Source organism: Pan troglodytes, chromosome 1 (assembly GCF_028858775.2).
Source record: "Pan troglodytes isolate AG18354 chromosome 1, NHGRI_mPanTro3-v2.0_pri, whole genome shotgun sequence".
NCBI lineage: Eukaryota > Metazoa > Chordata > Mammalia > Primates > Hominidae > Pan > Pan troglodytes.
Genome location: NC_072398.2, coordinates 219225224 through 219243292, shown reverse-complemented (window position 1 = coordinate 219243292; position 18069 = coordinate 219225224). Strand labels below are relative to the sequence as shown.

The 18069-nt window shown below is 47.4% G+C and overlaps 1 protein-coding gene across 1 annotated transcript; it reads left to right on the top strand.

Annotated features, from left to right (window-relative positions):
* Positions 1 to 12349: 12349 nt before the first annotated feature.
* On the top strand, positions 12350 to 16591 carry PRAMEF12 (PRAME family member 12). Its single transcript, XM_054679324.1, has 3 exons — positions 12350 to 13765; positions 14154 to 14729; positions 15622 to 16591. Exons 1-3 carry the CDS (start codon positions 13479 to 13481, stop codon positions 16181 to 16183), a joined length of 1425 nt encoding a protein of 474 aa, XP_054535299.1. The 5' UTR covers positions 12350 to 13478; the 3' UTR covers positions 16184 to 16591.
* Positions 16592 to 18069: the final 1478 nt, after the last annotated feature.

Genomic DNA, 18069 nt, shown 5'->3' with positions numbered 1-18069 from the left:
TTGCAGGGCTATGTACATGCACAAGACAGATTCAGACTGTCAGAGAAAACAGGAAGGGCCCTTAAGTTCTACCCTGTTGTTTCACAAGAGGGGAAACTGAGGCCCGGAGAGGTAATGTGACTTGCTGAAGAGTCTACTCCCATGGAGGAAATGGATCTGATGATGAAACCCATCATGAAAACTCCACAGAATGACCGAATGTGGTTCCCAGGAGGGCAGTGCTGCAGAGCTCGCGATGGGGAAGGACCCCAGCTTGTCTGTCATTGCCAAGGTAGAGGAAGGCGTGCTCTGGCCCCGTGGGGCTCGGAAGAAGGGGAAAACACACGGCATTTCCTTTGTCTCTGAGCTCGCAAATCTTTGTGTTTTTTTTTTGGTTTTTTGTTTTTTGTTTTTTTGAGACGGAGTGTCGCTCTCTTGCCGAGGCTGGAGTGCCATGGCACGATCTCAGCTCACTGCAACCTCTGACTCCAGGGTTCAAGTGATTCTTTTGCCTCAGCCTCCTGAGTAGCTGGGACTACAGGTGCGCACAACTACGCCTGGCTAATTTTTGTATTTTTAGTAGAGACAGGGTTTCACCATGTTGGCCAGGCTGGTCTTGAACTCCTGACCTCGTGATCCGCCTGCCTCGGCCTCCCAAAGTGCTGGGATTAGCAGGCATGAGCCACCGCACCTGGCTGAGCTCTCAAATCTTTATGAGCCTGGGCAGAGGGGAGAACCTCTGGTGAGTGATTTGGGAGAGAGGGTGGATCTCCTAGCAGAAGAACTCAGGCATGGTCCTCGCCCAGGACAGGGGTCCACAAGTGTGCATGCTCAGTGCTCGCACAGAGCTGCCTCTTTGAAGAAATGCCAGCAGACACCTTTGGCCCTTTGCATGCTTGGCTCATGGGCACAGGTGTGTTTTGTCAGTGATTTTTGTACTGCACACCAATAATATGACTCCCAGTTTGGGAGCCTGAGTCTCTGCCATTGTTTTCACAGGATACCTGCTGGCCTCAGGCCACCTACCTTAGGGTCACTTTGGCACCTACTAAGTTCCTTCCTTAGTCATCCAAGTGTCCATGTAAGGACACTGTCTTCCATCCCAACTGAAAGTCAGAGCCTGACACAGGCTAAGTCCTCTATGTTTGTTGGATGAGTGAATGACAGGAGTTGAACAAATGAGTTGAATGAATGAATGACAGGAGGAGGAGCCGGGGGTGCAGAAAGGTTGCTTCAGGAGACAGCTGTGGGATGGAGTGGAGCTGGCTGTCCTCATACCTCCAACATCCAGCCTTTCTATTGAGCATCCATTGAGCCATGTCTGGGCCAGGCCCTGACCTCACAGAGCCTCAGTCCAGCAGTCAGGGAGGAGCATGAGGTAAATGGCTGCAGGACAGAGAGGTGCTGCAGCTGGAGGCCCTGGGGGACAGCGATGGATTGGCCCTGGGGGACAGCGAGGGATTGCGAGGAGTGAGGGAGACCCAGGATATGCTAAGCAGGGGCGTCCAATCTTTTGGCTTCCCTGGGCTACATTGGAAGAAGAATTGTCTTGGGCCACACATAAAAAAAATGAACACTGGCTGGGCGCAGTGGCTCATGCCTGTAATTCCAGCACTTTGGGAGGCCTATACGGGCGGATCACCTGAGGTCAGGAGTTTGTGACTAGCCTGTCTAGCACAGTGAAACACTGTCTCTATTAAAAATACAAAAATGAGCTGGCACAGTGGTTCATGCCTGGAATCCCAGCTACTCCGGAGGCTGAGGCAGCAGAATCGCTTGAACCCAGGAGGCGGAGGTTTCAGTGAGACCAGATGGTACCACTGCACTCCAGCCTTGGTGACAGAGTGAGACTCCATCCCAAAAACAACAACAACAACAACAAACTTACACTAACGGTAGCTGATGAGCTAAAAAAAAAATCGCATAAAAAAAACCCCATAATGTTTTCAGTAAGTTTACAAATTTATGTTGGGCCACATTCAGCCTGTAGGCGGAGGGTTGGACAAGCTTGTGTGAAAGTAAAGGATGTCATGAGAGCAACGGGCAGGGGTTGACGGGTGATGAATGAAGACCTGGCCTGCCTAGGTAGGGCCAGGGAGAATCAGGTAGGTCAAGGCCAGAAAGCTGAGGGAGATTACCCAGCTGAAGGGACAGGTTGGGAGGGAAGAGAGGGTGGCTTGGGCCATGAGGGCAGCACGTTTGAAGTCTCTGACTTGGGAAGAAGCTGAGCAGATTCCTTAAAAGTCCAGAAAGACCATGCATTGGTCTCCTATTGCTGCTGGAACAAAATACCACAAACTCAGTGCCCTAAAGCAACACATGTTTATTTGACAGTTCTTATTATAAATGTGAATAAATGCACATTTATTCAGAATATCACAAGCTCAGTGCTTTAAAACAACACACATTTATCCTCTTGCAGTTCTCTTATGGGTAAGAGTCTACAGTGGTCCCCAGGGCTGCGTTGCTTCTAGAGGGTCTGGGGCGAATTGTTCCCTTGTCTTTTCCAGCTTCTAGGGCACATCACCGCTCCCATCTTATGGCGCCATCAGCTTGTCGAGAGCCAGCAGTGTAGCCTTCCTTCCTCTCTGTCTCCCCTTGCAAGGATCCTTGTGACCACACTGCGCTCCCTGGATAACCCAAGATAACCCCTTTCTCAAGATCCTTAATTTAATCACACCTATAAAATTCCTTCTGAATCTAAACTAACATAGTCACAGGTTCCAGAATGAGGATATGGACATTCTAGGAGGGACGAGGAGAGAAGAGTTCTGTGCACTTGACACCTGCTCAGTCACTGACCCCTCCCCCCACCCCCAATGAATCTGGTCCTTTCCAGGCAGCTGGGATGGTCAAGGGGCAGGGGCAGGGGGAATCCGATGAGGGCCACAGACTGTGACTGCCCTCACCTGGTCAGCACTGCTTCACCTTCCATCCACACGTATTAAAAAGTCACTGTGAATGTGAGAGTGACTACAAACTCTTGAGCCGGAGTATTGTTTTCAAGGTCAACGATGCAACCAGTTACACAAGATGGGGTGCACAACCAATAGCAGAGGCTCCAGTTGACCAGGGCGGAGGCTCTCCCCAGCTGTTCCCAAAGGAAAATCAAGCAGGTGAGAGTCTATTTCCTACAGTCCTGCTTCAACCCAACCAGTGGTTCTCAAACCCAACCAGTGAGCCACATTAGCTTCACCTGGGGGGCTTGTTGAAACACAGATGCTAGGCCCATCCCCTGAGCTTCGGAATTAGAAGGTCTCAGGTGGGGCTGAGAAGCTGGAATTCTAATGAGTTCCCATGGGAAGCTGGTGCTGGTGGCCTGGGGACTGAACTTTGGCAACCACACCACTAGGCTGAGCTAGTCTAATTCTTTTTTGTTTTTTAGTTAATTTATTTTTGTTGATACGTAATAGTTGTACATACTTTTGATATACATGTGACCATATGATACATTTATATAATCAAATCAGAATAATTGGGATATCCACCACCTTAAATATTTCTTTTCTTCACACTAGGAACATTCCAATTATTCTCTTCTAGCTATTTTGAAACGTACACCAGGTCAGGCGTGGTGGCTCACGCCTGTAATCCCAGCACTTTAGGAGGCCGAGACGGGTGGATCATGAGGTCGAGATCGAGACCATTCTGGCTAACATGGTGAAACCCCGTCTCTACTAAAAATACACACACACAAAAAAAATTAGCTGAGCATGGTGGCGGGCGCCTGTAGTCCCAGCTACTCAGGAGGCTGAGGCAGGAGAATGGCATGAACCCAGGAGGTGGTGCTTGCAGTGAGCCGAGATCGCGCCACTGCACTCCAGCCTGGGTGACACAGTGAGACTCTGTCTCAAAAAAAAAAAAAAAAAAAAAAAGAAATGTACACCTAATGTTAACTATAGTATCCACACTGATCTATCAAACTCCAGTTATTTCTTTTAAGTGTATATTTGTATCCATCAGCCAACCTCTATTCACCCATCCCCCTCACCCAACTCTTTCCCCTCTCTGGTAACCACCACTTTATTCTCTATCATCATGATATCCACTTTTTAAGCTCCCATGTATAACGCATGAGAACATGCGTTATTTGTCTTTCTGTGCTTGGATTATTTTACATAATGACATTATTTTACGTATGATTATTTGAACATAATGACCTCCAGTTCCATCCATATTGCTGAAAATGACAACATTTCATTTTTAATGGCTGAATATTTCATTGTATAGCTATATGTACCACATTTTCTTTATCCATTAATCCATTCATGGACACTTAAGTTGATTTCATGTTTTGGATATTGTAAATAGTACTGCAATAAACATGGTCATGCAGGCATCTCTTGGATATACTGATTTTCTTTCTTTAGGATATGTGCCCAGTAGTGGGATTGCTGGATCATATGGTAGTTTTAGATTTTGGAGAACCTCAATGCAGTTTCTACAGGGGCTATACTAATTAATTTACATTTCCATCAACAAAGTACAAGAGTTCTCCTTTCTCCATATACTCATGGGCATCTGTTATTTCTTGTCATTTTGATAAAAGCCATTCTAACTGGGATAAGATGACATGTCATTGTGGTTCTGATTTGCATTTCTCTGATGATTAGTGATACTGAGCATTTTTTCACATATCTGTTGGCCATTTGTATGCCATCTTTTGAGAACTTTTGCTCATTTAAAAATTGGATTGGATCATTTGATTTTTTCCCATTGACTTGTTTGAGCTCCTTGCATATTCTAGTTATTAATGCCTTGTCAGATGGATAGCTTCTAAAAGTGTTCTCCCATTCTGTGGGTTATCTCTTCACTTTGTTTCTGTTGCTGTGCAGAAGAAGCTTTTTAGCTTGATGTAATCCCATTTGTCTATTTTTCCTTTGGTTGCCTACGCTTTTGAGGCCTTACAGAAAATATCTCTGCCACAACCAATGTTCTGGAGCATTTTTTCAAGTTTTTCTCCTGGTTTCATAATTTCAGGTCTTAGTCTTACACAAAATATCTTTGCCCCAGTCAATGTTTTGGAGTATTTTTTCAAGTTTTTCTTCTGGCTTCATAATTTCAGGTCTTAGATTTAAGACTTTAAACCACTTTGCTTTTTTTTTTTCTTTTTTGAGATGGAGTCTCGCTCTGTTGCCAGGCTGGAGAGTGCAGTGGTGTGATCTTGGCTCACTGCAACCTCCACCTCCGGGGTTCAAGCAGTTCTCCTGCCTCAGCCTCTTGAGTAGCTGGGACTACAGGCACATGCTGCCACGCCCAGCTAATTTTTGTATTTTCGGTAGAGACTGGGTTTCACCATGTTGGCCAGGATTATCTCAATCTTCTGACCGCATGATCTGCCCACCTCAGCCTCACAAAGTGATGGGATTATAGGCATAAGCCACTGCACCAGCCCAAGACTTTAAACCACTTTGACTTGATTTTTGTATATAGTGAAAGATAGGGATCGACTTCCATTCTGCACATGGGTATCCAGATTTTCCAGCACCATTGATAGATGAGACTGTCATTTCCCAGTTGTATACGGGCTTACTGCCTTTGTCAAAAATGAGTTGGCTGCAAATGTGTGAATTTATATCTGAATCTGCTATTCTGTTCCATTGGTTTATATGTCTATTTTTATGCCAGTACCATGCTGATTGGATTACTATAGGTTTGTAGTATATTTGGAAGTCGGGTAGTGTGATGCCTTTAGCTTTGTTCTTTTTGGTCAGGGTGGCTTTGGCTATTCAGGGTCTGCTGAGGTTCCATCTAAAAATTTGGGAATTATTTTTGCTATTTCTGTGAAGAATGTCATTGGTATTTTGATAGGAATTGCACTGAATTTGTAAATTGCTTTGGGTAGCATTTTCATTTTAACGATATTAATTCTTCCTATCTATGAGCATAAAATACCCTTCCATTTTTTCTTGTATCCTCTTCAATTTCTTTCACCAATGTTTTATAGTTTTCCTTGTATTAATCTTTCACATCTGTGGTTAAATAAATTCCTAGGTGTTTTATATTCTTTGTAGCTGTTGATAATGGAAGGGATTTCTTGATTTCTTTAACAATCTTTAAGATTGTTTGCTGTTGGCATATATGAGTGCTATTGCCTTTTGTACGTTGACTTTGTATCCTACAATTTTACTGAAACAGACTTTTTGTTAAAGTCTTTAGGTTTTTATAAATATTAGATCATGTCATCTGTGTACAAGGTTAATTTGACTTCTTCCTTTCCAACTAGGATGCCCTTTATTTCTTTCTCTTGCCTTATTGCTCTGCCCAGGACTTCCAGTATTATGTTGAAAAAAAGTGGTGAAAGTGAACATCCCAGTCTTGTTCCAGATTTCAGCAGAAAGGCTTTCAATTTTTCCTCATTCGGTATGATGTTGGCTGTAGGTCTGTCAAAAATGCCCTTCATTATTTTGAATTGTGTTCCTCTATACCCACTTTGTGGAAAGCTTTTATCATAAAGAGTTGTTGGATTTTATTGAATGATTTTTCAGCATCTATTGAAATGATCATATAATTTCGGTTCTTGGTTCTGCTAACATGATAAATCACATTTATTTATTGTCATATGTTGAACCATCCTTGCACCACTGAGATGAGTCTTACTTGATGAGTGTAAATGATCTTTTTAATGTGTTACTGATTTTGGATAGCCAGTATTTTTAGAGGATGTTTGCGTGTGTGTTTTTCAGGGATACTGGCCTGTAGTTTTCTTTTTTGGTTGTATCCTTGTCGGTTTTGGTATCAGAGTAGTGCTGGCAGATCGCGTATTTCTATTTTATTTGTAAAATTTCTCTGGAATAACAGATTGTGCAGTGAAAATAAACATAGTAAACATTAGACCTGATGCTCTGGACCCCAGCTCTCACACAAGCCTCTGACTGTGGAATTTTATTACAAAGCATTAAAATAAACAGCACTTTGGCAGGGACTAGGACAAATGTTGGGTGAAATGAGACAGAAGGAGGCCGATGACCCCAGGTCCCAAATGAGTGGAAAGGAGACTTTTATCAGCTGGGAGCTATGGGAGAACCCCAGGCCCAGTGGGCGTTGCTGCAATGACCTCATGGTATGTATGTGTGTATGTGTGTGACCACCTAGAAAGTCACAGCTCTCCAGGATGAGCTGGCCCCATAGCAGAGAAAAGTAAAACTCCCATATCCCTGATAGGACAAATCTCCCATGAGTTCAGCAAGAAGACTTGGGATCTGTGGACAGGAGGGCACTTGGTAAAATCCTTCATTTGAGGTTGATGTGAAAAGTTGAACTCAAGATCCTGAGGCCTTATGTCCTTCCCACTCCCCACAGGGCTCCTGCTGAGCCAGCCCTGACTCCCAGATGCAAGAGCCCAGGGAGGAGTTGGGAGAGAGGAAAACCTGCTGGGACCTCAGGGCATGGAAGGAGCCCTGGACTTTTCTCCCAGTGATGCCTCCCCTACTGTCAAGTTCCTCTGGCCCTGGAGCTTCCAGGGACCCCTGCATCCTTTCCTTCCTGCAGCCCTGCCTTTGCCAAAGCTCCATGCATTTGCCTCCAAGTGGGTCCCCAACCCCAGGCTCTGGGAGCTGTGAAGAGGCTCAGGGTTCCTGCAGTCTGCAGGAGGAAACCTTGCTCTAAATGGGCCTGTGTGGGTTCTGGGATCCCTTCCTGCACAGGGCCACCTGCAGGTCCCACAGATGTATCTTCCCTAGAAGAGCCAGTGGGGATGGGCGAGGACCCCTAACCTGCTCCCAAACCCCACATCCGAAGGAGAGAGAGGGATCACCTGAAGCACAGACCAGGGGTTGGGTCCTGGCCCCACCGTCTCCTCCTGATCCCGAGGCCAGGGGTGTGGCCACAGGCACTCCACCAACTCCTCCTGCACCCCCAACCCAAGCTGAACAAACTCCTCCAGACTCCCTGGCCCACCCCAACTTAAAGAAATTAGGAGAATTCTCCAAGGGGGAGAAGACACCAGCTGCCTCTGCAGTGCTGTGCCCAGGAGGAAGATGATCACTGTTCAAACTGCCTTGGCAAGCTGTTGAAATAAAGCCCTTGGATTCTCAGTGTTTTGAGTCACATTGCACTTAATAAACATTAGTTTTACTAATGTTTTCCACTTACCTGTCTGTTTATATTCAGCAGTGAGAGTTCTTCATCTTCAACAAAAAGTGATTAAAGGACATAGGACACCTGTCATTTTCCCCATGGATTATTAAGATCACTCTGCACATTTCATCTTGCACAGTCATTTTTTTCTGACCTGGGCTGCAGTGCTGAGCCACGTGTACTGTGTTGGGTTCATTTTCCAGATTCTTTGCTTTTTGTTTGTCTTTGTCAGTAGCACCCAGAATAGTAGATGGCACATCCCAGGCACTCAGTAAAGGTTTTTGAATGAATCAAGGGGAAAGGAGGCAGAGGAAGGCACTGCGTGTTGGGGGGTCACATGTGCCAGAATATTCCTTGAAAACTTGACCCAGAGTCTCCCCTCCAGGGCCTCGTGATGCTCCTCAGCACTGGACGTGGCAGGATTTTTCTGACCAAGAATCAATGTGCACCTTCTCCTTCCACAGGGAGGTGCTGGGCAGGCTGATGGGCCCTGGTTTGACTTCCATGCCCCAAGACATTCTTCTGGCTTGCAGGAGGAGATTTGGGGTCTCTTGGATGACAGGGACTCTGGGCCCGACACCGTTCTGCCTCATTCCCTCCTGAAAAGCCTAATCCTCCCTGTTCCACGAGGCTGTGATGAGTGAGGAGACGGAAATGCACAATTTTCAGAGAGCATCCCTTCTCCTGGCCACACGCCAAGCCTGCTTCCCTCTGACCTGTCCCTTGTCTTTGCATTCAGGATGGACACTCACCACCTACTCTCCCTCCCCAGGACTCCTCACTGGCCTGACTCTGTGCTCCTGGGGCACGGTGGGGCAGCCCCTGGAACCTCATGCAGACCAGGGCACGCAAACGGCCTTGGGAACTCACAGTGTCATATCCAGGCCCCAGTCCCCCCAGGGTCTCAGACACAAGTCTGCAGCCGTTCAGGGACACGGCTCTGTGAGAGCCAGAGAACCTGGCCCCTGCCCTGCTGCCACTTCCCTCCTCCTCCCTTATTCCAGCCTCAGAAGCTCCTCTGGCCACTCACTCCCTGACTTGGCTTTGCTCTTTCCCTTAGTTCCTCTGGCTCTGTCCAGCCTGCAACAAGTCCCAAGAATGTCCCCTACTCCCAGGGTGCTACGAGCACCTCCCTAGCATCAACTCTCTGCTCTGAGGGTGACCCTCTCCTCAGATCCTTATTAGAGGAAAAAAGGAGCAGCCCCTGGTAGGGCAAGAAGTGATCTGACTCAGACAGAAAACAGACTTATCGCATCCCAGGTGCAGCTTGTCAGCTTTCAGGCTGGGCCAGGGGAGCTTGGAAAGGGAAGGCCCCTGCCCGGGAACCTCTCCCAGGGATTCCCATCAGCCTGGAATCCCTAGGAGAACCAGAGGAGTCAGGTCTTCCTCTGCAAGCCAGGCAAGGTCACCCTGCAACAGTCCCAGGTGCCTCTTTAGGTCCAGAGCAGCAGCTGAGGAGCTCCCTGCTTTGTGCCTTGCTATGTTCACCAGAATACCTCAGTAGAACTTGGGGAGAATTCCTTCATTACTGCTGATGACAGGGAAAGGGTCTTCAAGCATCATGGCCATGTTCCAAGCTCCAGGAGAGATGGGCTGATATTCCTGAGATGCAGAGAGTGTGGGCTGCCCTGACCCTTTCCAGGCGCCCCTGGCCCAGCCTTAGAGCTGAAAAGGCTGCACCTGGAGAGGAAAACAGAAGCTCAGAAATATTCTAGAGACCCTGAGCAAGGGCCTGGGGGAAACTTTGAGATCCCAGTGGGGATTCCATGAGTGGAGGAGGGGTCAGGTGGTTCCTGGAGATGAACTGCGAAGGCTGCTCTGACCTGGGCAGCAGACAAGCACCTTGAGAAGAACAGGCGACAGGATATGGTAGAAAAGCCCCCAAGTGCAGGATTCTCACCAGGGTCCTGGGGGTGGTGAAAGACTCCCTGAATTGGGTAGGAAGGAAAAGGCTGTCAATCAGTTCTTTCTAACATTTAGGTTATTGAACCCCTTGGGGGATCCTCTGAGCCCTCACCTGAGGGATCTGCCAATCATTTGCTGCCTGAACATGGGCAGGTTCCTCTCCCTGGCCAAGTCTCAGGGTCACCAGGTTAAAAATGCGGGAAAGAGCAACATACCTGAGGTTCACTGGGAGGGAGAGGTGAGGTCTCTGTGAGGGAGAGCTGGGTGAAAAGTACTCAGCCCCTGCTGTGCCTCGTGGATGCTCAGTCAACAGAGATGCTCACGACCATCCTTGGTGCTGAGCTCACCCTCAGCCTCAGGTTCACAAAGCAAGGGGCTGGGAAGTAGAAGCCTCACTGAGTACATTTCAGTTTAACTTGATTGCACACGTAAGGCATTGATAGTGAGGTCAGAAATGTGGAGAGAAAACATTTCCAGAAAGATTCCGAGATGGAGAACATCCTTCGAAGAACTCCAGCTCTGGTGGCCAGTGGCATCTCAGAGCTGTTTGGGTGTCATAAAAAATGGGAGAGAAAGGCCTGGAGGATTCTCTGGGGTGGGGGAGGTTCTTGCTACTTTGTATCTCAAAGCATCAGAAAAATCACGGTGTGATTCTGCCCAGGATGGGAGCCACCCCTAAGCTTACAAAGCTTGCAGCATGATACGGAGCTCTGGGTTTTGTGGGGAAATGTACTAGGATGTGTGCACTGTGCTTAAAGAGAGAAAAACTGAGTTCTCTTATTTTCTTTGTTTCTCTTTTTTTTTTTTTTTGGGACAAGGTCTCACTCTGTTGGGTTTCCCTCTGTTGAGACAAGGTCTCAAGGCTGGAGTGCAGCAGCACGATCATGGCTCACTGCAGTACTGACCTCCTGGGCTCAGGGAATCCTCCCATCTCTGCTTATGGGGTCACTGGGAATACAGGTGCACATGACCATGTCTAGGTAGATTTTTTTTTTTTTTTTTTTTTTTTTTTTACAGAGACAGTGTTTCACCATGTTACCCAGGCAGGTCTCAAACTCCTGGACTCCAGTGACCACCGTGCCTGGCCTGAGTTTTCTTCATATGCTTAATGTTGTTGTTCTGATGAGAATCTCTATGTTCAATATTAGGGACAAGAGAAGACTTTAAGGATGAGAAAACATTAATGATCAAAATATACTTGGAAAGGGGCCGATGGGATTGATGAGGATGAAGGGCCCTGGGAAATGCCTGGACCTGAGGGTTGCTGGGAAATGTTCCACTGTGGGAGGATCCCTGAGTCTAAAGGAAAGGTTTCCAGACCATAGCACCATGACAGGGAGACACGGACCCTTGTGCATTTCTCCCCCATGTCCTGCAGAGCCCACAGCTTCCACCCTCTGTGGCTTCCAGTTTGGGGGAGTCTCCCTTCTTAGGCCTGGCCACTGTGCTTCTGTCTGGCCTCTGTCCCAGTTCACATTCTCAGATTCAATCTCCCCAAGCTGGTTTTCTGAGGGGTGCCCATCATTTTTGTGAGTAAACACGCTTTACCTTCTAGAGGGGACCAAGACCGTATCTCATCCCATGCCCTCAAAGGCAATATTGTGTTTTGAGTCTACAGTGTCTCTTTTGTAATTATTTCCTTTTTAGTTTTTGAATTCAATCTAAATGGAGTCTTTCAATCCTTCCGTCTCCTCTCCCACAAAATACCCACCATGTTTTATGCTATCTTGGTTCCTTCCCAGGGTCCCATTAGAACACCCAGTCCCATCCTGCCCAGCCCCCACCTCACTTTGTAATTTTGGTTTAATTTCCTCCGGAGAAGCCTGGACCTTCGTCTTGAGATCAATCACACCCTCAGTGGTTCCCCTCTGCCACCTGAATGGGCATATGATCTACCATGTTAGAAAGCGTAAATCCCAGCTGACCACTGGATACGCAGAGATATTTATTCTGCTTTCTTAGGGATGAAATTACTGTCTTCTTAGAGCTGTTTTAGCTCTGAGACATTTTGATAATGTTTATGTGGCCAAAGATCCCCCAACAAAGATACCTTCAGGTTTTGTTTTTTCTGTCAAATGCCAGAAACAGATTCAACCCTTTCCTGCATCACTATGAAGCTCTCATGTCAGTCAAACTCCATCAGTGTTTGTGGAATAAAGGAACGAATGAGTTGTGGACTTTCACCCTATTATTTATACTTTCACTTTCATAAACGTATATCTGATCCAATCAATTAATCAGAAGAAAGTCGCAAACTCAATCAGGATTAACTGGGTGGAACTTCAGAATCTAATCAGACATCATTTTCTGATTGGAAGTTGGTTGTTGAGATGGGGAGGGTGTGGTTAGAAAGGTCCATAAAAGCTCCCGAAGGTGCACAGGAGAGAACCCAAGGCCCTGACACCTGGAGCTACTGCTTGGTTCTCTGAGAGGTGGCAGCACCCTGCAAACTGAGTCCAGATCTGGTAAGTCACCACCTCCTTAGGGTCATGCCCATCTGATCTGCAGCCAGCCAGCCAGTCAGGGATGGTGACATGCAGCCCAAGGTGGCAGAGAGAATTTTCTTGTCTGTTTTCAGAAGAACAAATTTTGGCTTTGATTTTTCCTCTAAATGTAGTTTTGTCTTCATCCCCCAAAATTGGATTTGTGCTTGGTTTTTGTCATTTCAAAATTCTTATTGAAGCAGTTTTTTTTAAACAAGAGATATTAAAAAGTTACAACTGGTTGAATTTTTATTTCATGACATTTGAAATAATTGGTTTTTGTGCCCTTAAATTATAGTTCATAGACTTGGTGGCATCGTGATTTTACATGTTAGGCCTTAGTTTTTACTAATACCTTAAAGATATTCCATAGGCCATTCTCAAGAGTGGAGTCTTTGTTCTGAACATGGGACCCATTTTTTTCCCCTAGATTCCATCCCAAAGTGGGTCATTGTGAGTCTGTGTAAGAGATCAACATTGGAACCTTTATCTGAGAGTTAGTGTTTTTATCCCTAACTTTCACAGGCTCTAGAACACTGTCATGCTGTTTTTACAATTTCTTGTTACAATTTTTCAAAATAAAAAATAATGGCGCTGATTCCAAGGAGTCCCTTTAGTCTTCTGCAAGCATGTCAATTGTGGGAACTGAGAATGTAGGCTGTGTGGGGCCACAGGACATTCTCGTTCCCATTGTTTTAGGGTGGTAAGTGACAAGAAATATTTTCTCAAAAAGGTGGAGCTTAGCTTTCAGGATCCTCAGCAACGCTTCCCAGTGTTACTGAGATTTAGTGCAGCAATGGTTGAAAATGAATGGGCCAGTGGTTACCTTGCCCTCTCCTCATTGTTTGGAAGACATTCTTTATGGTACCAGCAAGGGCAGAATTACAGATTTGTGTCCAGAAAGTGCAGAGTGGAATTGGGGTGAACTAATTACCTTTCCACGTCTACCAAAGCAATGACATTGGCACTAGGAGATGATGAAGTGATGTGATTTGCCGTAAGAATGATGTTTTTTTCTCTAGATTCATCAGGATGAGCCTCCAGGCCCCACCTAGACTCCTGGAGCTGGCTGAGCAGAGTCTGCTGAGAGACCGGGCCTTGGCCATCCCCACCCTGGAGGAGCTGCCCAGGGAGCTCTTTCCCCCACTGTTCATGGAGGCCTTTACCAGGAGATGCTGCGAGACCCTGACAACTATGGTGCAGGCCTGGCCCTTCACCTGCCTTCCTCTAGGGTCCCTGATGAAGTCATGTAATCTAGAGACCTTTCGAGCTGTGCTGGAGGGGCTTGACGCACTGCTTGCCCAGAAGGTTCGCCCCAGGTGAGGTGACCCAGCTAACCAGGTGGGGAGGGCTCAGGCATTCAGGGTAGGGTTAGCTGGGTCAGAAGGAGTGGGAGGCACAAGGGTGGCCCAGAGACTTCTGATGGGGCTGGGGAGGAAGCTCAGAGAGGCCTTGGCCATTGTCCAGCTCCTCTGGGAAAGGACTGCTCACCATGCAGGGCCCACTGAAGGATCAGGAACCTGCCTCCTGCCAGTGGCAATTGAAGACACTAGCAGTGGGGACCAGGCAGGTTTCAAGGAGAAAGAGGGATGCAGAAAAGACAGAGAGTGGGAGAAGCAGCAGGGAGGAGAGTCGCTGATGTCCAGGATGTGGATAAAAGCTCAAATCCTTCCTAAATTTGGAGCCTCTCTTCTCTTTTACCCACAGGCGGTGGAAACTTCAAGTGCTGGACTTGCGGAATGTGGATGAGAACTTCTGGGGCATATGGTCTGGAGCTTCTGCACTCTCCCCAGAGGCCCTGAGTAAGAGACGAACAGCAGGGAACTGTCCAAGGCCGGGTGGGCAGCAGCCCTTGACGGTGATCCTAGACCTTTGCTTCAAGAATGGGACGCTGGATGAATGCCTCACCCACTTCTTAGAGTGGGGCAAGCAGAGAAAAGGCTTACTGCACGTGTGTTGCAAGGAGCTGCAGATTTTTGGAATAGCCATCCACAGGATCATAGAGGTCCTGAACACGGTGGAGCTAGACTGTATCCAGGAGGTAGAAGTGTGCTGCCCCTGGGAGCTGTCCATTCTTATAAGGTTCGCCCCTTACCTGGGCCAGATGAGGAATCTCCGCAAACTTGTTCTCTTCAACATCCATGTCTCTGCCTGCATTCCCCTAGACAGGAAGGAGCAGTTTGTCACCCAGTTCACCTCTCAGTTCCTCAAGCTGGACTACTTCCAGAAGCTTTACATGCACTCTGTCTCTTTCCTCGAAGGCCACCTGGACCAGCTGCTCAGGTGAGGAAGGATGGTGAGCTTTCTCTGCAGACTGCAGCAAAGACTTTCTTTATTACTGTAAACACTAGGGGGTATCTACTGTGAGCCAGCTTGTGAGGAGGTAACAGCGAAGGGGACACTAGAATGTCCATGCATTGTCCTGTTGGCAGCTCTGTCCTGAAATAGGTGTCACACATCCATCCCAATAAGCCAGCGGGATCTCCTGGGCTAGATGCTATAGAGAGGCTGCCATGCTAGGAAGGTACTGCAGGGTTTAGATCTAGTGAGGGTGCATTCGTGAATTCCTCCCGAGGATGTGTGTCTAAGTTAAGACGATGGGAAATGGGGAGTTGAAGAGGGCACTAAAGAAGAGAATGTCCATCACACCCCTCCATTTTAAAATATAAGGTCTGTCCTCACCTGCCTAGTGAACAGGTAAAATCCTGTCTCTCCCTCTGTCAGTAAAATGTTTTGAGCTCCAAAACATGATGGAATAGAGGGTGAGGGAGCAGGAGTGAAGAATGGTGAAAGTGATAGATGGTTTGCTGATGATACGGGCATGTCAGGGTCTCCTGCAGCCTGGCCACCCCAGCTGAGGTTGCGGGATCTTGCCTGGGTTTGTCATTTATGCCTGTGTCTCCACTGGGCTCCTATGGCCCAGAGATGTGGTTTTCTACCTGACACATGAGGAAAGGGAGCATTAGAGTTCATGGACTTGACCCAGTCACCCGAGTGATGGTGAAGGACTGAGCCTCGATTGGGTCTGCCCTGAATGAACAGAGTCTCCATTCCCACATCCCAGGTGCTGATTATCCTCAGATAAGCAGAGCAGCCTTGGGTTGTGAAAAGTGTCATCTCTCACCTTGAGGTCTTCCCCACCACTCTCCTCTAACTCCTTCTTGTTCTCTCCCAGGTGTCTCCAGGCCCCCTTGGAGACAGTCGTAATGACCGAATGCCTGCTGTCAGAGTCGGACCTGAAGCATCTCTCTTGCTGCCCGAGCATCCGTCAGCTAAAAGAGCTAGACCTGAGGGGCATCACACTGACCCATTTCAGCCCTGAGCCCCTCGCAGTTCTGCTGGAGCAAGCTGAGGCCACCCTGCAGACCCTGGACTTAGAGGACTGTGGGATCGTGGATTCCCAACTCAGCGCCATCCTGCCTGCCCTGAGCCACTGCTCCCAGCTCAGCACCTTCAGCTTCTGTGGGAACCTCATCTCCATGGCCGCCCTGGAGAACCTGCTGCGCCACACCGTCGGGCTGAGCAAGCTAAGCCTGGAGCTGTATCCTGCCCCTCTGGAGAGTTATGATGCCCAGGGTGCTCTCTGCTGGGGAAGATTTTCTCAACTTGGGGCTGAGCTGATGAAGACACTGAGGGACTTAAGGCAGCCCAAGATTATTGTGTTCAGCACTGTTCCCTGCCCTCGCTGTGGCATCAGGGCCTCCTATGACCTGGAGCCCAGTCACTGCCTCTGTTGAATGCCTGCTGTCAGGGTGGATTTATTTAAAGCTTTCTTCTGGTCATTTGGCAACTGAATCCTAGGCCATGAGTGTATGTCAAAGGGAGCAGAGACCCATCGTTTCATATGCCTGCTCAATGTGAACGGGAAAGGAAAGGGGATGCAGGAAGGGAGGGACTGGGGGAAAAGTTGAGTTGGAGTCAATAGGAGCTTTAGAGCCCTGTGTCCCAGAGAATCAGAAATGGGAATCTGAATTGCTAGAATGAGAATCAGGTAGGAGAGACACATGAGAGAGTTACCTCTGCACGGATGGTTGTAAAGAAACAGTCAGAAATAAGGGGAAGCTGAGTGGAAACTGTCTGGTGTCCTCCATGATTGCTTCACCTGGCTTAACAATTTCAACCTAAGGAATCTCAAGTTACTCATGGGGGACAAAAGGCACTAAGTTCTCTAAAATTAATGAGGTTCAGCCCAAGGAAATAAAGGCATCAAAGTGGAATGTGATCGTTTTACTCAATTCCTTTTTTTTTAAATTTCTCTCTGGGCATGTGTCTATTTAGTGGGTTAATACACGTGAGATGCACTTACGGGGCCTGGACCATTCTAGGTGGGCAGTGAGGGTCAGTCACTGAAGTTCAGCCCCTTCTTCGCAGGGCCCTCACTTCTGTCCAGATGCTTAGGCCCTGTTTACTCCTGATGGGTGGATTCAGAACGCTCAGTTGCTGACCATTACCTGTGCTGGGAAAGGATTTCACTGCACAAGGTGTGGCCTCTGCCCTGGAAGGGGAGCTCCACACTGTGTATGAGCAGGAGCCTCAGGGCATCACCAACCCATGCTTGTTCTCATGGAGGGTAGTGACCCTTGCAATATTAAAATAGTTGTGGCCAGTAAAGACATCCAAATTCCCTTTTTGGGAAAATGCTTAAATTATGCAGGCATATAGTACATTTTAAACATTTCTAGCCCACATTTAACAAACATTTTATCCTTTTGGGGAGCTAGGTCATATTGATGAGATTTTCCCATAACACTTGCCTTCTCTCCCTCTCAAGGAAGACTAGTGCAGTGTGTTTGGGTATCACACGTCATCAGAGGGTGGATAATGATCAAGTGCCTGTGGGTGATGAGTGACCTTCGCTGTGCTGAGGGACCCTACACAAAAGGCTCCCGAGTGTGGGACCCTGCTGAGGACTCAGGGGCTGGTGCTGTTGGGCAGGAAGCTGAGGAAAGAGCCTCAATTTTCCTGTAGAATGAGAATGATTATGCCCACCAGCCTGTGGGACCCTCTTAGGACACAGTGAGATGGTACATGGCTATGACTTGGAATGGGGCCTTTCATACAGTAAAAGCTTAATACATGCATCCTGTCTTTCTTTTTTCCTCCTAATAAAAGTCTCAGCATTCTTCATCCTTCAATCTCACCTCCTATTCCTCATAACAGGGAGGCAGTAGGGACCCAGGGAATGCAATGGGACTCAGCTTCTACACGCTGCCACCACTTAATCATGATTTCTGTAAACAGCAGGACCTCAACAACCAGCAAGGAATGGGGTGGGCAGTGCAGGCCTGAATTCATCTCTAGTGATGATGAGATAAAAATTTCCAAACCACGGGACTCATGTGCCATCTGCTGTAATTTAGTTAGACCGTCTGGTGTAATTTAGTGATGAAAGCAGGAGTATATTAAGTGGTACTTCCAAAAATCTGCTATTATGTAAATGTTTATGGAGTGCCACTATTCATTTGTCGGCTATTCTAAATAATTGGCCATGTTGCCCCAATACCCCTTAAAGTCAGAGGTAATCCAAAGACTTTCCCCAATTGGAGAAGATTTAATAGAACAAGGACTTACAATTCCTTGTCCCAATCCATGTAACACTTCCATCCTGCCAGATATAAAACCT